The sequence below is a fragment of the Orycteropus afer genome, unplaced genomic scaffold, assembly GCF_000298275.1.
Source record: "Orycteropus afer afer isolate SDZICR_OR568_19922 unplaced genomic scaffold, OryAfe1.0 scaffold00083, whole genome shotgun sequence".
NCBI lineage: Eukaryota > Metazoa > Chordata > Mammalia > Tubulidentata > Orycteropodidae > Orycteropus > Orycteropus afer.
This window is the reverse complement of record NW_006921670.1, coordinates 6,870,579-6,891,769: the sequence shown is the minus strand read 5'-3', so window position 1 is coordinate 6,891,769 and position 21,191 is coordinate 6,870,579. Positions and strand designations below refer to the sequence as shown.

At 61.1% G+C, this 21,191-nt stretch overlaps 2 protein-coding genes across 2 annotated transcripts in view; one reads left to right on the top strand and one right to left on the bottom strand.

The window, feature by feature from the left end:
• Positions 1 to 5,121, top strand: SHISA8 (shisa family member 8; the record flags this gene model as incomplete). The annotated part of the gene is made up of 4 exons (XM_007941783.1): positions 1 to 377; positions 3,358 to 3,491; positions 4,162 to 4,308; positions 4,727 to 5,121. Coding segments are annotated over 4 exons (1,053 nt in total), but the record flags the coding sequence as incomplete, so codon positions are not given.
• Positions 5,122 to 8,921: 3,800 nt separating this feature from the next.
• The window catches only part of SREBF2 (sterol regulatory element binding transcription factor 2), a 38,274-nt gene continuing 26,004 nt past the window's right edge, over positions 8,922 to 21,191 (bottom strand). Inside the window, exons 11-18 of the mRNA XM_007941782.2 lie at positions 17,993 to 18,161; positions 16,503 to 16,620; positions 15,672 to 15,781; positions 14,458 to 14,590; positions 12,416 to 12,581; positions 10,946 to 11,131; positions 9,444 to 9,555; positions 8,922 to 9,142 (exon numbers count right to left, since the gene is read on the bottom strand). Coding sequence (XP_007939973.2) covers positions 8,922 to 9,142; positions 9,444 to 9,555; positions 10,946 to 11,131; positions 12,416 to 12,581; positions 14,458 to 14,590; positions 15,672 to 15,781; positions 16,503 to 16,620; positions 17,993 to 18,161 — 1,215 coding nt within the window. The remainder of the gene's footprint in view (positions 9,143 to 9,443; positions 9,556 to 10,945; positions 11,132 to 12,415; positions 12,582 to 14,457; positions 14,591 to 15,671; positions 15,782 to 16,502; positions 16,621 to 17,992; positions 18,162 to 21,191) is intronic.

The window sequence follows — 21,191 nt, the reverse complement described above, 5'->3', positions numbered from 1 at the left end:
GTGGCCCCCGCGGGTGGCGACCGCTGCCGCGGCTACTACGATGTGATGGGCCAGTGGGACCCGCCCTTCAACTGCAGCTCGGGCGCCTACAGTTTCTGCTGCGGCACGTGCGGCTACCGCTTCTGCTGCCACGACGGGCCGCGGCGCCTGGACCAGAGCCGCTGCTCCAACTACGACACGCCGGCCTGGGTGCAGACGGGCCGGCCGCCCGCGCGCGCCCGGGATACCGCGGCGCCCCGGGACCCGGGCCGAGAGCGCAGCCACACGGCCGTCTACGCGGTGTGCGGCGTCGCCGCGCTGCTAGTGCTGGCCGGCATCGGGGCGCGCCTGGGCCTGGAGAGGGCGCACAGCCCGCGCGCGCGGCGCACCGTGACCAGGTGAGCGTGACCCCCGTGGCCGGATGACCCCGGCCCAGTGCGTCCCCACGGCCCTCCCGCACGTGTGCGCCCCCGCAGACGCCGGACTTCCCACCCCTGTGGGAGCGGTGGTCCTTGAGCAGTGTCACCTCCTGCTTGTCGCTCTTGACTCTGATTTGTCTCTTGTCTCCGGCTCCCCCACCCCCACTTCACAGAGGGAGACAGATGATATTGCCCTGTCTCGCCTTGACCTTCCGGCCGGCCGGGGCTGGGCGCTGGCCGCCCTCCTCCGTGGCTCCCGCCTCCTCCTTTGGAGTGGGCGGGGAGGGCAGGTCGCCCTGCACGGAGGGCCACAAGGTCCCCGCCAAGGGGAGGGGCTCTAAAGGGCAAAGCCCCACTGGCCAGGCGGGTGAGGAGTGCGGAGGTGCTGTGGTGAACGTCTGCAGCGCTCTTGGCTCTCACTCACCCTTCCAGTCCCCTTCGAAGGGGACTTCCATCGCCTCAGTGTGACTCAGGCCTGGTCTTCCTTCTCTGGGGTCTCAGAGCCCGCTCCGCTCTCCACACACACACACACACACACACACACACACAGTATTTCTCAAGCAATGTCAGGGCCTCCCCCTCTGTGGGAGCTCTGGTGGCGTAATGCCTTAAGCATTTGGCTGCTAACCAGAAGGCTGGCGGTTCAAACCCACCAGCCACTCAGAAGGAAGGTTAGGCAATCCACTTCCGTAGAGATACCTCCTGGGAAACCCAAGGAGGGGTCGCTATGAGTTGGAATCGACTCCACAGCAGTGAGTTCGTTTTTTTGTTGTTGTTTTTTAGTTTCCCCCTGTGTAGTACTCAAGGGGGCTGAGGTGAGGGGGTGGGGCACAGACCCCTACGCTCCCAAGGACAGGAGCGGGGCGGGCTGAGCTCAGAGCTTAGTGTGAAGTGGGGTCTCAGAGACCCGGGTTCCCTTCCTCAGCCAGAAAACAGGGATAAAGGGGATTCTGTGTGTCCCTGCCCTGGAGCCCCCTGCCCCGCACCCAGACACACGCACACATACCCACCCCCCACCACGTCTGGGGGCCTGCACCCTTCTCACCTCCCAGCCCCCAACCCCTTGGGCCTGTGGGCTGCTCTGTGGTGGTAGCTGTTGGTGCTGCGTGTGACAGGCTGGTATTTAGAAGTGACAATAGAGAGACGCATACTGCCCCCTCCGGGGTCTCGGGGGCAGGGCAGAAGGGCTTTCTTGGCATTCCAGGCCCTCTTGCCCCTGGACTTAGTCCTCCCCTGTCCCCGACGGCTGGAGGGCAGAGCTGGAGCCAGACCTGGTCCCCACTCTCAGCTACTGTGCTACCCTAGGACTGTGGGTCTCTCAGCCTGCATCCTCCCCCACGTGGGGTCCCTCACACTGAGTGCTGGGGAAAGGGCAGGGCATATGCTTGATGGGGATGGGCATCCGAAGCCATGGGCCATGATGGATACAGGGGTGGCTGGACAACCTGGCTGATGTGTTTACCTTGAACCCTCTTCGTCTGAAAGGAAACTGATAAGCAGAGCCGGTTCCACTACCATCAGCCTCAGGATGCGTTGTGTGGCTTGGCTAGGCCCTTTCCCTCTGTGGAGTCAGGATCTCATATGTTTGACTCTGTCCTCTCTGGGGAGACCTAGAACAGGGATTTGGGCGTATGTGTGGGTGGCTTCTGAACCCTGGCTCTCCTTAACTGTTGTGTTGGGGGTCATGATCAGGAAAGGCTGCTCAAGGGATTTTGGGGGGAGGGACTGGAGTCTGTCCCTGAGAAAGTTTGTTCAAAGGTCAAACCAAAAAGAAAAAAAAAATCAAACTCACTGCCATTGAGTCGACTCTGACTCATAGCGACCCCCTTTGGGTTTCCAAGGCAGTAAATCTTTACGGAAGTAGATTGCCCAGTCTTCCTTCCGAGGAGTGGCTGGTGGGTTTGAAGTGCCAGCCTTCTGGTGAGGAGTCAGATGCCTCAGGCACTAACCCACTAGAGCTCCTTGTCCAGAGGTCCAGAGGCATGAAAATTATGGCAGTGTTTGGGAGACCTGGGCTGGAGGGAGCTTGCCCAGAGCTGAGACCGTGGCTGGGCGGTGGAGGAGTGAGCTGGGTGTGGAGGTCGGGTCGGGGTGGGGCACTAGGAGGCATTGGACCCTGCTGCACTACAGCCAAACCGTGCTGACCCTCAGGGATCCCACCTCCTGTGTGCCTCTTCTTGAATCAGCCATCTGAGGCCTCAGCCCCAGAAGGGGATGGGGGAGTCAGACGGAAATAGGAGAAAAACATGGGTTCTGGGTACCGGAGGCAGCTGGGCCAAGGGCTGGGTCTGGCTTCTTCGGTGAAGGCTGTCAGCTGCTGTCACAGCTGGGTGGGGGCTGGGTGTCCTGGGTGCCCAGGGAAGTGGCTGCCCAAGGTCACATAGCCCTCTGGTGCTGGGCCATCTCCTGTGTCCCTGTTCTCATCTGCCTACCCCTCCCTGCCTGTGCTGATAACCACGCCCCAGGACCCAGAGCAGCCCCTGCAGTAGGAAGGGTTAGGTGGGCAGGTAAAGACGGTTTCTGGAATAAGGAGGAACTCCAGTGGGGATTTGAAGGGTGTGTAGGAGTTTTACTGGAGGAGTTGGCAGAAAGGATGTCGTAGGCAGAGGGAACAGCACAAGCAAAGTCCAGGAGGCCTGACATGTTCAGGGAGCTTGGGTTGAGAGAAGAAGCTTGACTTGGAGGGTATTGGATCGGGGCTCCAGGAGGAGGAGGTGAGAGGAGCCCCTAGAATACAAGGTGACCCCTGGCTACGTGTAACCCCACTAGAACTCCTTGACCTGCTCTGGTCAAGGATGTGTGAGGCCAACTCCAGGAGAGGGTGGAGGGCTAGTGATGTCCAGGACTACACAGTGAGAGTGGCGGCCAGGGCTGACTTCTGATAAGCCAAGGCTTGGCCAAGGGGGAGGCAGGAGGCGGTGGTGGGGGGTGGGCAGCCTCTACCACTCTGTCCCCACAGAACGCTAACAGAACTGCTGAAGCAGCCGGGCCCCCAGGAGCCACTGCCCCCACCACTGGGCCCGCCCCTCGGCAGCTGTGTCCAGGTGCAGATGAGTGATGGCCTCCCTCAGGGCTCCCCCCACAACAGCACAGGTGAGTAGCCTGGGAGCACCGGACCTCCCTTGTCTGACCCTGACCTGGGCTGAGAGCATGGGAAAGGGTGTAGGGTTGATCCTTTGGTTGGGAGTGGGAGCTCTGAGCTGGCTGTTTCCCACATGGAAATGGGCTACAGGTGTGTGAATGGAGCTGGGGCAATGGAGCTGGTTGGGGAATTGCCCTGGCGGAGGGGACACCCCCATGGGCTCTGCCACCTTGATTCTCAGGGGCTGGGCATAGGCTTCAGATTCAGGGACCTTCACTAGGACTGTGGTTTTGAGGCTCCAGCTGGGGCCCTCCAGTCCTCCCAGGGTCCTGGGGTCTGCCTGGCCCAGGTCTGTGACCTCCTGTGGGCCGTTTCCTCCAGGCTGGGGCCCCTCTTGGCCTGTAGCTGGGATGGCGGCATTGGCAGCCCCACCCAATCTCTTTTGGGTTCTGGTCTTCAGACATTCCTCCATCCTGGAGATCCTGGGACTCTGAGCCTGGCTCAAGGTTGACCCGTGGAGGGTGGGCTGGCAAGTCACTACTAGGTTAGCACCCACGCGGGGCTGACTGCTATTGTTCGTGTTATTTGGAGCCAGGCCTTGCAGGTTCTGGCAGGGTGGAGTGCGCCCCGGGCAGCGGGCCCAAGCGCGTCTTCCCTGCCCCTTCCCTGCCCCGCCCCCAGACAAGAAGCGCTCCACTAACGTGCCCTTGGGGCTGGTGACACCGCGGCCCCCGCGCGGCCCCCGGCTGCAGAGCGGCAGCACCATGACGCCGCAGCCTGATTACGTCAAATACGCCACGCTCAAGGCCGCAGCGTTCAAGGCAGCGGGTGAGTGGCTTGCGCCGTGCTGGAGCGCCCGTTGTCAGGCCCACCGCCCCCGGGCACCCAACTCGGGGGACACAGCTCTGAGTCCCAAAGTTCACAGCCTGGCTAGATCAGAGCTCCCGCCACCCCAGCATCGCCCACAGCTACCATCCTGCAGCAGAGAACCAAAATTTTCCTTCGCAGCCAATTGGCTCCCACGCCTTCCTCCATACCCCAACCCCGGGCCCCGCCTCCCGCGGCCTAACCCCGCCCTTTCTCGTTATGTGGGTGCTGAGGCCCCGCCCCTGCGATATGACCCCGCCCGTCCATGACCCCGCCCCCTCCCTGCCTCACCTATCACCGGCCCCTGCCGTCCGACCCCGACTCTGCCCTTTTGACCCCGCTCCTGAGGTCTGACACCTCCTCCGCCCTGTCCCCACAGAGGGCGCCCCCCCAGACTTCTACCAGCGTTTCTCCGCTCCCGAGCCGGTCCCGCTGACTCTGCCGGCGCGGGGCCCGCGGCCTCCCGAGGACTTGCCCGCGCTGCTTGACGCTTGCCCCTGGGCCCCACCGGGCTACGCGCCCCCGGCTGGCCCCGCCTCGTCGGGCCACTACAAGGCCTGGACCGCGGGCCGCCCGGTCCGGCCCGCCCCCCGCGGCCACCTGGCGGCCCAGGCCTCCCCGGCAACACGGAGACCCAGCCACGCGCCCCGGCGCCAGTTCAGCGTGGAGAAGCTGCCCGAGGCGTTCAGCGCGCAGCCCCCTGGCCTGTACGGCAGCGCGGGCCGCGGACCCCGGCACCTGAGCACCAACAGCAAAGCCGAGGTCACCGTGTGAAGGGCAGACGCCGGTCCCCTGGAGGCATCGCCCAGCCCTCATCCGCCAGGGGCCCCTGCAGACATCTCGGTGCGGAGCCCCAGGCTGTGGGGAGGAGCCACGGCCAAGGAAGGCCAGCCCTCTGCTGCCCAAACGGGGCAGGGGTCCTTGGAGCCCGCAGGACGAGGGGACCAGAGATTCAGGCCAGTCTTCCTGCCAAGGGGTCCCAAGGCCTGAGTTCCTTGTGTAAATAGGCCCTTTTTGGTGGTTCCCGCCCCTGAGAATAAAGAAGGCGCCCTAGCTTGGCGGGCCAGGCGCTGATGGCAGTATTGGTCACTCGCTGGACAGACGGTGGTGGGAGCCGAGGGCACAGCGGGCGCAGCAGCCGAGGACTGCTCTGGAGGCCTGACGCGTGGCTGTTGGGAGCCAGGGAAGTGATGGAGGGATGGCCAGGGTGAGTGCCCACACCAGCAGACCCAGGGGCAAGGAGGCAATTAGGGTCTAGCCACCTTGAGGCTTAGTACAGGGGAGAGGACTGTGGGGCCCATTAGGCCCCTGGGGTCCCTGCCCTCTGTTGGAGGTGTCATCCCCTGCCCTACAGCCTGAATCTACGTGATGGTCTGGCTCTAGGCCGGCCCCTGGCCTGCCGGTCGCTTGGCCTGGGGCCACCCCCCCAATGGGCACGGGCAGAGGGCCTGGCGGACAGCTGGTACTCAGGGTGGGGGACCTCCTCCCAGGAGCTGCTCTGGGGGAAGGGGGATGGGAGGCTGGGCAGTGCCCCCCCATCCCATACACTGGGCACCGCCAGCTCCCCGCTTGCTGCCAGGAGGGCTCCCGGTATCTGGCCGTGGCCCAAATAGTTGCCAACAGCCTGCGTGCCTCTTTGATAGGTTCCTCTGTGCCAGGGACTGTTGGGGAGGTGAGGGCTGGGCTATGGGCCTCAATGTGACAGTGACACGGTCTGAGCTGTGCGCCCTGGCAGGCATGCTGTTCTAACTGCCCCACTTGTTGCTGTCTCTCATTTGATCCCCACGGGAACCCCGGAAGAGGGGACATTTATAGAGCTCACTTTACAGGTGAGGAAATGGGAGTCTGGAGGTCACCCAGCTGAACCCCAGTTCAGGAAGCTTCTGTATTCAGCTGCCACAGGGATCTGCAATAGCAGGGCAGCCCGGGGAGCCCATGAACATGAGTGTTGGCTCCAGGTCCAGGAGCCCCATTTCAGACCTTCCTCCTGCTGGCTGACGTGCCCCAAGGCCTCAGAACCCACCAGGCACCCACCAGGCCTGTCCAGCCCCCAACTGCAGGAGTGTCCCACTTCCCTGCCCCTTGAGGCTGTGGAGGGAGCAGAGCCTAGAGTCCAGCCCTTACACCCTTGGCTTGGGGTGGGGGTGGGGGTGAGGCGCCCTGGGCCTACACAGCTGTGTGGAGCTGGGGGTGGGGGGTGGGTGCTGAGTCATGGAGCCTGCCGAGACTCACAGAAGGATGGGGCTCCTGGGCACATCGGCCACCCACGGCCACCCACCCTGGTGACGCAGGCCCGGGCTGGGCTATGTCAAGAGGTGGGAACAACCCCTCTGTTCCTCAGCCCCAAGGGCTCTGGATCTTGAGTCCACTGGGGCTGGGCTGAGGCCATGGGACATGGTCCTTGTGTAAGAAAATGCTACCTGTGGGCAGGGGCTGGCCCCCTAAAGCTGGTCTGGCCCAGGACAGTGTGGCCACGACTGCCCTTCAGAGGGCAAGAGCTCAGAGTGCTAAAGAGACCCGGCCCGTTTCTCAGACTTGGGGAGCACGGGGAGGCCTCTGTGCACTCCAGCCACCAGGCTCACTCACCTGGCCCCAGCTACTACCCCTCACCCCCTACCCTAGCAGACTCGGCACTCTCCCGCCAATGGCTCCTCGGCGGACCCCCACCCCCACCCAGGGGTGTCCTAAACCAAGGCTGGCCTCACGAGGCTGCCAAGAGCTCATGGGGAACACGATAAGTGGAGGCCGAGGGGGACAGTCCCTGCCCGAAGTGACCCAGCCAGGAAGTACAGGCCCAGGCTTGGTCTGATCTATGGCCATTGAGTGTCCTCAGAGGCTCACTGCTGTCAGGGAGGAAGAGGAGACAGAGAGTGCCCCCCATTGGGGGTGATTGAAGAGTTGAAACACACCAGGGCTTGGCACTCAAAACCCCACAGGATTCTGGGGTCAGCTGCCTCAGCAGCTCTACCTCTGGGAGCAAAGCGTGGGTATGGTGACCCCAGGAGTGTCACCCACAGCCCGTATCACAGACCCCTCCCAGAGGAGGAGTGTGAGCAGGACAGCCAGCACTGGAGGGGAGGGGGCAGGTGGACGTCCAGCAGGGAAGGCCTTCCTGCTGAAGCCCCTGGGGCCCCTCGGGCTTGCCCGCAGTGACCGGGAGGCGGCCCTGCTCGCTGGCCCGTGGGAGACCAAGTCATACAGCCCCGTGGCTAGTGATGGCGGTCACACACCTTACACTGGTGGGGGTACCAATTTGTTTATTCAGCAGTCTACATCCTGGCCACGTGAGCGGCTGAACAGAAAGGCGGGCATGGATGCATCTCCTTGTCATTGAAACCACCCCCTCCCACCCCTGCACTGTAAGGAGAAAAGGCACAGTACACGTGACACAAGGGTTGGCCTAGGGGACAGGGTCCACAAATACAGTCAGAGTGGGGAGGGAGCCCACAAACCTCAGGGGCAAACCTGGCCCACAGGGCCACACTGGCACGGGGCCTTGCCCACCCTCCGCAGGGCAGGGAGAGAGGGCAGCCCCCCCAGCCTCCTAGGACCCCCATTAGGGCATGGGACCTCCACCCTAGTGCCCACCGTGTACAACCCTCTGCCCACCCTCAAAAAGGGGAGCTGGTCTCTGGGGCGGGTCTGGGGCCAGTTGCTGCCACCTTGGCTTGTTTTCAGACCAGAAAAGGATAAAAACAGACTCTGGAGGTAGGAGGTGGGAGGTGGGCTGGGGTAGGGGTAGGAGGGAACTGGAAAATTCACATGGGAGGACCGCCCCCAGCCCTAAACGGGTGGCTGGCCTCAGCCCTCCCAGCCCCTCGGGCCTAGCCTGAGTTTGGGCTTTCGTCCCAGTGGGCGGAGAGTGGGAAGAACAGGACAATTAAATAAGATACCATTTATTTTAAAAAAATTAAAAAATAATGCTGACATTATTTCATCCATCTCAGGCCTGGCCCCTGCCTCCCGCTGCCTCCCAGGGCTGGCTCCCTGCCCATCCCTGGTGTCCTGCACAATAAAGAAAAAAAACAATGAACGGGCTTTGTCAGGCCCAGGGGAGGGGACACGGGCCCAGGGAGGGAATGGAGGGTGCTTCAGCAGCTCCTGCCGTCAGGGCGCGCCCAAGCACACGGATATAAAAACGTCGCATGAAAGGGCACACCGCACACGAGCCCAGGGTGCGTACGCGCTCCCTGGGGCCCCAGACCTATGATCCCCGAGGAAAGCCCGATGAAAAACCAAGAAGCAGGAAACCGGGGGTGGCAGCCAGTGGGTCTCCCTGGGAGGGCTCCGGGCAGGGGCTCAGCAGCCTTCGAGCCTGGGCACCCCACCACACGGCCCGCCAGTCTTTCTCTCTCAGATCACACGGCCCCGGCCCTAAGGCTGATGCAGCAGCATAGGGGCTCTACCCACGGCCCCACCGGCCTGAGGCGGCCTTGGCAGGGGACAGCTCAGAAGCCAGGCTCATCCTCAGGCTCCCGGAGGGAGAAGGAAGGACAGACAGAGGGAGAGACAGGGGCAGACAGAAAGACAGAGGGGCAGTGAGGCTGGAAGGCAGGTGCGCGGCAGAGTGGTGGTCAGGAGGCAGCGATGGCCGTGCCACCACCCAGCTTGACGATCATCTGCTGGCAGTCGCTGCAGGAGCGCCGGTCCCCCACCTTCTCCAGGGTGCGGGCGGCCTCGGCCAGCAGCACGGCCCGCTGTCCCGGGGAGGAGAGGAAGGAGAGGGGAAGATGGCGGCAGGCCAGCAGGATGGCGGTGGCCCGTTCACGCTGCCCAGGCCAGGCGTCCACCTCACCTGTGGGAATGGTGAAATATATAGGTCCCGCTCACCAGCCTGCGTGGCGCTGTGCCAAGCGCCTCCCGCAGAGTCTGTCCCCACCCCCAGCGCAGTTCACAGGTGAACAGCTCTGCACTGGGCGGAGCCCCAAGGCCTGGCTGCTGATCCCGGCTTGCGGCTCTCGGGCAGGAACTGGGCTCAGTGCTGCAACTCTAGCCCCTGCCCTGCTCTCCCGGCTCCCTGCACATGAGACCCAGGGGCCGAGAGCTGTGCCGGAGGCCACACTGCGGGCCGCCAGGCCGGGTGCCCTCGGACTCACCGTGCTTGGCATTCTGGGTGCTACGCCGTCGCAGGCTGTGCTCCAACAGCTGGTGGGTGCGGGTGGGGCTGGCTCCTGCCATCAGGCGGACAGTGGCTTCGTGCAGGAACACCTGGGGGGAACAGTCAAGTCTCAGGTCCTGGTGTGTCCACACCCCAGCAAGTCCTCTCCCTCTGCCCTATCCCGTCACCTCTCCTCCATATACGACCCTGCCTCGCTCACTCCTCAAAGCAGCGTCCACTGTTCTGAACTCCCCTGAGCCGAGCCGAGCCAGAACGGCGGGAAGCAGAAGGGACAAACGAAGCAGAGGTGAGCAGCTGGGGGCAGGAGCCAGACCAGCAAGGGCCCAGGCCCTCCACTCCGGGGCTGAAAGGCAAGTGGCTCTCAGCCTGGGAAGACAGAAGGGACGGGAGGTGCCGAGTCCTGCTCCCTCATGCTTCTTCAGAAAGAGACTGGAAGCTTCCAGGAGAGTGTGCAAGTCTTCAGTAAATATGAATCACTGGGGAGCAAAGGGGGCTGCTCTCTAATCCACAGACCCCAGGCTCCTTCACGTCCTGCCATCTGCGGGGAGGGTCTTGAGTGCAATGGTAGCCAGGAGGGGACAAGGGACCTATGAAGGGTCTGAGTGGGAGTGGCAGGTTGGAAATGGCATGGCATGAGGACTTTGATGCCAGCTGTCCCCAATCAGATGGAAGGTGGCCAGAGCGGGCCCTGTGTTCAGACCCCAGTGGCCACTTCCACTTTTCTGGCTAAGGGCAGGATCTCATATGATGACATCCCAGACCTGACAGGTCTGTCCTGGTTGCCACACACTAGAACGTTAGTGACAGAGAAGGGGCCCCCAGCACGCAGGATGATGAGTGTGGGGGCTACACACTGGCTTCTAGGGTGGCAGGAGCCCCCAGGGACCTCCTCCTTTCCTGCGTCCTCTAAACACAGTCCCTTCACGTCTGCCCACCTCATCTGAATTTTTGGGAAATAATTCAGGTAAAAATGCGAAGTGTGTTACTCTAATTAGCAATGAAAATGTAACAAACGAGGAAAAGATTTGAATCTTGCAAGTCAGGCATACAACCATCCTCACAGACACTCGGCTCCCGTGGCGGCAGCAGGGATGCCAGTGGGGAAGGCTGGGCAACAGAAGGGCAGGGCTCAAAGAAAGTGAGGCGCAGTTTGAACATTTCAGGCCAGTTACCTGGGTCCGACCACAGCTCCCTCAGGCACTCCTGCCCCTCACTGCTCTGCCCCGGACAGGCCAGAAGCCCCTACTTACTCCCATACCCTCTGACGCCTGCCTATCACAGCACTGCCTGGTGGGGACAGCTCCAGGCCAGGCACAGAACGGCAGCCACCACCATGTTCCAGCGTCAGGCCTGAGCAAGTGCCTGACGGGTCAACTGGCTGGCCTCAGAGGGGCAGCCCCACAAGCAGGTGCTGACACCTGTCCTGGGGTCCAGAGCTCAGGCCCTGCAGGGAGCCCGTCGAGGCCCGCTGGGGCTCACCTTGCGGTATGCTGGGCGGAAGCTGTGTGCCAGCCTGCGCAGGCTGCCCAGGTCCCGCTGGAAGCCAGCTAGTTCGGCGCCCGATGCCTGGTAAGCCTCACCCAGGGCCTGGCTGGCGCTTGCCTGCTTCTGCCAGAGCACAGTCCGCAGGGATAGCAGCAGGTCACAGGTGAGCAGCTGGACCACCTGTGGGGAGAGCCGTGAGGGAGGAGCTGGGTGACCGGCAGAGCCCAGGGACACAGATGCCAGTCCGGGGAGGAGGTGCAGAGCCCCACACGGGGGCAGCCTGGCAAGCATTGCGGGGCGGGAGGAGAGCTGGTGGTGAACTTGGTCTTGTGTCGTCTCACCCTTCCCACGGGCCCAGGGGGTGGGAGATGTGTTCTCCCCTATCCTGTAGGTGAGAGTGCCAAGCTCAGAGGGCCAAGAGCCTGCATGGGGGATACACGGGGCAAGGGGCCGAGGCAGGAACGAATCCCTGGTGGGCCGGCCTGGAACACTCAAGTCTTCCCACCCTGGTGGAGGCCCCTTGGGCTGGCCCGAGGCTCTGGACAAGGAGGGGCTGCCTGTGCTGCCCCAGACCCTACCGTGCACAGACCCTACCGACAGCCTCAAGGGGTCATGGGTGAGGACCCCCAGGGGAAGCTGGCACTGGGGCACCTCTGGACCATGGGCAGCAGGGCCGCCAGGCCCCACGGGTCCCCTCTCCTCTTCCCACTTTCCCACCAGAGTCCCAGCCGCGGGGGCAGCCCCAGCTGCTTGTACACCTAACTCCACAGAGACTGTGTGGGTTCTCCATGGAGACAGACACTAAGGCAGACACGGAAAGGTGATCGGTGACGTGGGACTGTCCAGCTCCCTGCAGGGCTCCACGCCGGGGCCCTTCCACACACTGCCTGTCACTGCGGGCAGCCATGCCCTCTCAGGTCCTGCCTGGGCCCCCTGATGTCCTCTAGTCGGAAGTGCCAGCCCAGTCACCTGGGGCTCAAGCCCCAGTAAGGGTCGAGTCTGACCCCGGGGTCTTCCTGTCCCCCTTCCTGAGTGAAAGCGCGCTGGTCCAGGTGAGCACCGGGGCTTTCCTTTCAGTCGTGTGTGCTGCCCGGGAGGGCCAAGCCACGTGGCCTGACGGTGACTGAGACCACAATGCCCTCGAACAAGGATCCTCGCCCCCAGCACGGGGCCCTGGGGAGGCCGGAGGAGTCTCCTCGCAGACGGGCAGGCCTCTGGGATGCACTGTGGGAACATTGCACGGTGCTGCCGGGACATGCAATGCAACTACAATGCACCCCAGCTGCCCGCCGGGTGTGCTGCCGCTACGAAGGCCTCCCGGGCGCTCGGCCTGCTCAGTGGGTGCGGTGACAACAGGGGCCGCCCGCGCCACTGGGATCCAGGAGGCCTGGCACAGGGGCAGGTGGGGACACGCCAGAAAGGGGGCTCTGCGACAGCCCCAGGTGCTGGGATGCCCCCACTCACATGGTTGAGGGCGGGGTCAGAGGCAGTCCCGCTGACGTTGAGGCTACTCCACAGGTGGCCACTGGCCCTCTCACAGTGGCAGAAGCTCTGCTGCCTGTCGGCCTTTCCCGAGAGCGAGGTATGCATGGCTCTGCAGGTGTGGAAGACGGCCTTCCCCAGGGGGCTCCTGTGGCGGGAGGGAGAGGCAGGTCGGCACTGAGGCGGGTGGGGTGGGGGAGGCGGAGCTGAGCCGGGGTACGGGTGACCCTCATCTCATACCACCGGGATGTGTGCGTCTGGCCAACCCCTGCCGTGTGCTGGCTCCAGGCCCAGCTCCAGGTCTGGAGCGTAGCTTGTACCTCTGCTTCCCCACGGACCCGACTGCCTCTGTACCACGGTTTCTGGGCCTTTCCCTCAGCACCGCTGTCTGTACTCCTGGAGGCCGACCCCTCCCAACCCCAGAACCCCTCCCTGTAGTGCTGAAGGGACGTGCTGCTTTCACACTCCTAAGGGGGCAGCCTATGCAGGGCAGGCCTCCCACTCCCCACCCCTTACCCCCAACCCAGCTCTAGATTTTCTTTCCAGCACTGAGTGCCACCTCTGTTAAGACATGTTCCTTTACTGCCGGGGCCCAGAAGGGGGCTGGCACTGAGTAAGCCCTCAGGGGAAGATGTGCTGAGGGATAGCGCTATCATGGACGACCACAGGAGACCCCCACCAGCCACTCCTCGGAAGGAAGGTTGGGCAATCCTACTTCTGTAGTGATACTGCCTCGGAAACCCAAGGAGGGGTCGCTATGAGTCAGGGCTCACTCGACGGCACATAACAACAGCAACAACAACAACAGAAGACCCGAGTAGAGTGTGTGGCCGACAAAGCGTCCTCCAGCTCAACCAGGATCTTTCAAACCATCTGTGCCTCAGTTTCCTTTCTGTAAAGTGGTCACAATATCTCTGCTGCCTATGGTCTCATAAAGTGGTGGCCTTGCACGTGCCTGCTCTTAAAAGGGACAGCTCCCCTAGAAGCCTGTGCTCAGCTCTCTGCAGAAACGCAGCCTCTTTGCAGAGAAGGGAGAGGACTGGGGCTGGGTGGTGGCGGCTGGGGCAGGGTTCTCTCCCCACTGCGACCGTCCAAGAGCAAAGGGACGCAGGAGTGGCTTAGTGCGGGTGGAGGGAAGCCTGCTGAGCCTCTCAGCTGCATGCTAGGGCTCTGCTGCTAAGCAGTGGGGTGATGTTAGGCCATTACCCCCCTGAGCCTATCTCCTCAGGGGAGCTGGCTGGGTACCTGCTGGGCGCTCACTGGTCAGGGGCTTAAAAAGGAGTAGGAGAAATGAAATTGGGGGTGTCAGGCCTTCTTCAGGGAGCATGGGATTTCAAACTTGTCAGCCCCACTCTTAGCGCTCCCTGTTCTTCTGGTTAAGAGCTGCTCGGCGGGAAGTGAGTCTTGGATCTGAGGCCAGGATCTCCCGAGACCTTCCTGCCACGAGCACTCTCAAGGGGCAGAAGTGTCGGGGACACTCCAATCGATCGGGACCAGCCAGGGTGACGGGCAGGGCCACCGGTCACAAAGTGCCCAATGCCCGCAAGGAGGAATGGCAGAGGCTCTCGTCTTGCGCTAAAGACCCTTTCAGTTATGGGACAAGGCTGACAGGGCTGACGGTGGGGACAGCGGGCGGCTGACTGGACACTGGATGAAATGCTGGCATGTGGGGGGATCCGATAGCCCCCACAGGCTTCTGGGAACCCTTCCCTTCTCTGCACTGGCTGGAGACCACACTGCCTGCCCCACAAAGCAGCTCCTGGAGAAGCTGGGGCCAGACTCTGTTTCTCCCATTTACTCTGTGGTGCCGAAAGAGGTCCTCCCAGCTGCCGTGATGACAGCCGAGCTGTGCCCAGCATGAGACGGGCAGACGGACACGCTGGCCACGGTTAGTTCTCTGCGGTGCCCTCTTCCGCTCCATCTGTCACTCAGTCCCCAGGCTGCCTGACTCCTCACCCCAACCTGGACCCCTCCCACTAAGGTGAGTGAGCCAGCTTCTTGGGGGTCCAAGGAGGCCTACGTACTCGGTCACTTCCAGGGCCTTGGGGACACGCTCTACTTCAGCAAAGTGACAGCGCACAGCTGCGTCGTCTCCTTGGAGCCAGCTGATGGCCATGGTGACTGCGGATGTCCACCAGCGACAGACGACGTCTGGACCTGGAGAGGAGCAGCACCACGTGTCAGCCCAGCACCCACAGAAGCCAGCGTGGCTGCACCTGTGCCCAGGTGGTACTGGCCCCTTCACCTCTGGCGGGAACCCAGGGACTGGGGCTGCTCTCACGTGGTCCTGCGGGCAGCATCAGCCAGCACTGTTTGGAACGTACCCAGCAATACATATCCACAGCCACACAAATGCTCACCCGACTGATGTAGTAATCCTATTGCTGACAATCGGTCACCAAGGAACTGGCTTAGATAGAGACAATCAGCTAAACTAAGATGTTCACTGTAATGTTATCAAGTAAAAAGCAGGGCTTAAGTAAACTTCCAACAGCCAGGAAAAACAGTGTTTCCAAAACATTTATGTACCAGGCTCCTGTTAGAATCTTAGAAGTTTCTTCCTCTCTGAGCCTTAGTTTTCTCAACAGCAAGATTATGGTATTAGTGACCTCACACGGCCCCCGGGGATGGTCAGGAGATGAAAGGCAGAGAGTGAATCCTTGTCTAAACCTTAAAACAGAGAGGCCACCAAGAGGTCTGTGGCCACAAGGGGGTGGCAGCTGCCCTGGCTCCTCTCTGGGAGTGGCCCGAGCTAGCCCAGCGCCCTTGTCTCTCCCAGAGGTGGCTGATGGCAGTTTAGGGACAAAAGCAAAGACTGTCCTTGTGCACGGTGAGTCAGCGGGCTGGGCTGTGTCACTGGAGGAGGCACGGGAGCCCGGGGCAGCAGTGTCTGCAGTGGCGGTGTCGACCCCGAGCAACGTCGGGGACCACTGTGTATCGTGACCGTGAGCTCTGCCAGCCCTGCTGCCTGGGCCGCTTGCTGCCTGCTGCAGCTGGGAAGGGTTGTGACCTGTCCACCCAGTCACTGTCCCACATGAAGGACTGCTATCTCCTGCCCCCAGACTGTGGCCCAGAACGGGGCACTATGGGCTGGTGCTACATGGGGCTGCAGATACAGACCTGGGGTCCAGAGATTCTCCAGTGTGCACGCCTGGCTACGCCTGGGCCCAGGACAGAGGGCTGGGAGGGCCTGCACTAAGGAGCCCCGAGACCTGTGGACCCGCCCCAAGGTGCGTACCGAGGGCCGACTTGAGCACAGAGCTGCTGGAGAAGGGCGGGGCCACAACCCCCACGGAGTCCACGAAGGAGCTGAGCAACCGCAGGTACTCCAGAGCGTGGGAGAATTCACTGGAAAGAGAAAGGGCCCGTGTACGGCACACCGCACACGACACACGGCACACCGCACACGGAGGCCACCCCAGGGCCTGGCTGGCCGCCTCCTCGGCTGAAGAGCAGGTCACGTCCTGCCGGGGGCCACCCACAGCGCTGCCCACACACCATTCACCCCCCACAGCCTCCCTCCTTCCCAGGTCTCTGGGCTGTTACTGACCCGCCCATCACCCACCAGTTCACATCTCCCCATGAGCTCACTCTCCTCAGGGCCTAGTTCCAAAGTCACCCCCACCCGCCCCGCGCCTCTGTAGAAGCCTTCTCATCTCACAGGCAGAACCGCCCCCCCTCCATGCCCTCTGCTCAGGACCTCGGCCTTGATCTCGGCTGATTCTGGCACCTGTCCACCTCTGAGGTCTTACTCTGAGAGGGAAAGGCTATGCCTGATAAACACACGAGAGTTAGACTCGGTCTGGCCCACTGAGTGCTGGTCTGAGTCCCAAAGCTGTCGGCATTCTGCTTCTACTCCTGTCCCCTCAACAGGCCACCCCCCAAAAAACACAAAGCAAACTCATCACGTCCTTGACTTGCTCTACTGGTGGGAGGATGGGGGCAGGAGTGTGAGGGAACAGCCAATTGAAGCTCTGTGCCAGGTTTGATGGACACACTTTCTGCCCTCCCTCCACAAGGGCTTGCTTGCTTCTAGCTCCAGAGACAGGGGCTGTTCCGGGAACATTACCAGCTCTCTTCTTCCTGGTCACCGGCCTTCTTCTTGGCCTGAGGCTTCACCAAGGCCTCCACAGCTCGCTCCAGCAGGTTCTTGCAGAACGCCTGGTGGACCTGGGCAATGGGGTCAGCTGGAGAAGAGGAGAGAGGCCAGGGGCAGGGTTAAACGGGTGTTATTTGTAGGCCCATTTTGTCCTTACAGAGAAATAGGAGTGTGGGGAGAGGAACCCTGAAAACAGGCATCCCTTCTGAAGGGGGATCAAATCCCCCATCCCGTACCCAAATCCAGAGCTATCTGGCTAAACAGTCTGAAGACGAGGGGATGGTGACCCTCGCTGGCACTGAGGTACCCATGACCACGTAGGTTCTGGTTTAGCCCTGTTGGGGGGTGTCCAGTATGTTACTGTAGCTCATGGCACGGTGCCCAGCGGTTCAACCCAAGGTGGGGAGCTGGAAGGCGGTGGCCGCGAGCCTCGTCAGCCACAGCAAGTAGGGAGGTGACAACTACACCAGGCCCGAGAGGCACGCAGAACAGCCAACCCAGAGCAGGCGGCTGCCACCACGCTCACGACAGGGAAGAGCCTGCTCGTCCACTTTTCCAGAGCCTCGTCGTGGACCCCGTGCTCACCCGGGATTTCGCTGATTAAACACGGGGCCTTGCAAAGCTGGGACAGCTGCCCGTCACCGACAAGTCCCTTTACTAGCAGGCCCAGATCAGGGTGTCACCAGCCCTCCCCTCCCTCACACGTCACGGACATGGGGGCCTCAGCCCGAGAAGGGTGGAACGCTCAGGAATGTGGCCAGGACCTGAGTGGTGAGAGGCAATGGAAAGTCTAGCCGTAGACACAAAGGGGTCCGTGCGGAAGGGGCTGCAAGGCTCAGGACTGTTTCCATTTATGTTCTTACTCTTTGGTGTCATACACAATTCTCTCATTGATTAGTGAAGCTTATTATTTTAGAAAAAAAAGAGAGAGGAATCCCTCAACTGTCTGAATACACCCCTATAACTAAGTGCCTCACCCGCTCAAGGCTCCCAGTTTCGGGGGTAGGGTTGGGATAAGCGAAGCAGAAAGCAGCTGGCCGTTCCAGGTCTGAGCCAACACCAACCGGCCTCCTCCCCGAGGCAGGCCAGTCGACTCCAATCACCATCAAACAGCAGGGACAAAGCCAGCGCCTCCTCCCGCTGCCTGGAGCCCTGGCCCCGCCACCACTCTGAGCACTTGATCACCGCCTGTCACCCACTGCTCCCTAACGGTTCCATTTACATCCACCTGCTTCTTGAAGCCCCGGCTAGGACCAGAGAGCCCCGCAGCCACTGTCCACAGAGCCTGGGGCAGGGCTTCATTCCAGGTGTCACGTGTGGCAGTGTGCTGACCTCAGGCCGTGACTTTACCCCCCTGAGCCTCAGTGAAAGATGAGGGAACAAGACCGGGATGACCTGTGAGAGCCGGGACACGGGGGACCCGGAGGTGCTGGCGGCTCTCCTGGCCCTGTCGCCCTCACCTGGGTTCCTCTGGGTGCAGTACAGACTCTCCTTGGCAGCCGACTTCACCGACCAGCTCCGCTCCATGAAAAACTTCTGGCCCAGAGGGTGGCACAGCCAGCGCAGGGAGTCAGGCACGGCGTTGCGCTCGGCCCCACACAGGCTCTGGGCTCGACTGAGAAAGTAGCTCTGTGGAAGGATAAGGACTCAGGGTGACACCAGGAGGGCAGAGTGCTGGCCGTAGCACCCACGGGCCGTCGGAAAGCACCAAGCTGGAGGCAGGATTGTGTGTGTGTGTCTGTGTGTGGGTGAGTGTGGTGGCGGAAGGAGGCAGAGGGGAAAGGAGACCAGAGGGAGGGCCGGGCCCTTTACCTGGAAGGGAGAAACCCCACAAAGTAACTAGGGCCAGGGGCGGTCAGTCTTGACAACCAGGTGCAAGCCTGGCAGGAAGGCAGGGAGGTGCCTCGTGCCCACGGAGCTGCACCGCCTCTGGCCGGGGCTTCCTAACCCCTGGAACCCGCTCTTCCCCGCTGGCAGTCAGCGTGCGAAGGGACTGGGGCGTGGGCGTCCAGGAAGCCCGGCGCTCACTGCTGTGTGTCCACCCTCAGCCCCTGGGTGCACCGAGCCCAGCCACGCAGTCCCCTTGACTTTCCCTCATTTATCACTGTCTTTAATCTCACATCTTTTAGGGTATTTTTGGCAACATTTTGTTCTGTTAACTTTTCATTCCTTGAATGTGACAAGTTAGGATGGTGCCCAGTTCACAGTAAGTGATCAGGGACCATTTCCTCTCGTCATCACAGCTCTCGACAGGCCAGTGGCAGCTGTGAGGCTTGTTGCTTGTCCCTGACTTACGCAACAGTGTGTGTATGTGTGCGCTCAGGCGTGTGTGAGATACCCTCCTCCAAAAGCTTGCCCAGCCCCCTACAGACCCCCACACCTCCCCTGCCATGAACACTGGCCCGTGAGGACAGACCTGAGTGTGACTTTGAAAGCTCTCTGCTGGGCAATTCGAAGAGCCACTGTCCCAGCCTCCTGCCCTGCTGCCACCAGGAGAACATCGTGCCAGGGCCCCCATGACAACTGCAGGGACTGTGCTAGCTACCCCGTTCTGAGAAATCCCGTATTTTGGAAGTGAAGATACCCTAACTCTAAAACCCATCATTTCTGACCCACTCAACACAGGCCATTCCGAATGGCAGCAGACACAGAGAGCTCAGGGCGCCCCCGACGAGGTGCAGGACGAGGCCCCAGACCGGCGCCTTCCCGTGCATGTCTGCGTCCCCAGGGCCGGTTCCTCACTGTCTGGGTTCAGTCTGAAGGCGCTGACCCTTCCTGTGCCCTCAGCTACTCTAACAGCATCAGGAGACGCGAACGTCAGGGTCAGAAACAGTAACGCCAGAGTGCCGCTCGAGGAACGCGGACCAAGAAGACGGGCTCTCTCTCCGAGGCGGGATCCAGAGACTGCTGCCTGGAGATGACAAAGCAAGCCGGCCCAACTGCCGTGCAGACAGACAGACACCAGCACTGCCTCGGGCAGTGTGTGGGGCGAGGAAGGAAAGTTCCACTGGGGTCTCCTGTCACAGGCTGGTGATACTGAGGGCCCCCCTCCTCTCTGCTGACCACCTTCCACGCAGGCATGGTGGAGAACAGAGGTGGGGGTGCCCACGCCCTGCTCTGACCCTGCACAGAGCATCTGTGGAATCTGAGTTGTAAATGGGACGGAGAACACAGCAGCCGAGGCCTAAAGGGCCAGAGGCTGGGTAGGGGTGGGGAGTCTGGGGCCTCTGAAGTCCCCCCAAAAAACCAAATCAAACTCACTGCTGTCGAGTCGATACGACTCATACCAACCCCCTCTTGGGTTTCCAAGGCCGTGTCACTATGGAAGTAGATTGCCCAGTCTTCCTTCTGAGGAGTGGCTGGTGGGTTTGAACCGCCATCCTTCCGGTTGGCAGTCAGATGCCTTAGGCTCTATACCACCAGAGCTCCCTCTGCAGTCCCAGCACCTACTAACGTTGCTCCTTGACCATGTGCCTGACAAGCAAAGGGGCCTGGTGGCTGCTCCTGGGACAGCCCAGGCCCAACTGGTCCCTCAGAAGGGCCCAAGGGTCCCAGGAAGAAACAAAGTACTGCAAGACGAACCCAGAGAAGCCATTAGAACCTCATTAAGTGAAGACGCATTTTCAAGCTTAATTCTTAATGAAGAAAAGGAAACCCTTAGTTCTAACAAATCCCAGCTGGGGGTGGGGGGTGGGCGGACTCGAGTTTAGCGGCTGAAACTAATAAGAAGTATAAATCCGGGGACAGTCATCCACAGGGTGACTTCTGGGAGGAAAATTGAGAAAATAACTTTTGTTGCTCTTTCAATTTTCTTGCCATCGGGGCTGCGTGATAATGTCCCTAAATATTATCGACACTAGAATTCTCCCAGGCTGGGGCCTAGGAACTCCTTCCCCTGTAACTCACCTGGCTAATCACCCAGTGTGAAAGGCTTGGTGGGAGACCTGCCACCAGACTGTTTAAATCCTCACAGCCACCCTGCCACAGGGGCCAATTTCAGCTTCAGGCTGTGTCTTCCCACAGTTCTCAAACTGGATGCCAAGGCGCCCCAGGTGCCACGTCAATTCCCAGGGCACTGAGGCTACGGTACACTGCCCACACACTGTGGGCCTGACCAGACTGAGGTCGGCCCGCCATCTCAACATTAGGTACCACTCCCCTCCTCAAGACAGGGCTGGGTTTTCACCAAGCTGGGTTTTCAGTGATTATTGCGATAAAAAGTGAGCACCATGTAAAATCCAACGTGGAAAGGAAACGAAGGTGGTGGTGTCCAATCTGACCCTGAAGTCTGAGAAGCTTCGCGTCCAAGAATCGTATGCATTCCATTAGTAAATAACTGCGTTTTTTTTTAAGAACGAAATTAAAATATTATCTCGGCTTTCAATTTTGTGTACTATTTTTCTAAACGGCTAGTAAGTTGTTAGGATGTAACTCTGAAGTAGCTTAGACCTAACTGTTCACTAGAACCATCTAAGAGGGGCACTGTGAACAGATCACCGTGACACGAAGGCTGCCATGAACCAAGAGTTTGGGAGCCTCTGGTCTAAGCCATTTTCACAGAGGCCAGCTTGGCCTCCATATCCCAGGGATGGCTTGTTTATAGATAAGCATCTCTCACCCAATGCAAAGCTTCCTCTACGTTAAGAAAAGTACCGTCTG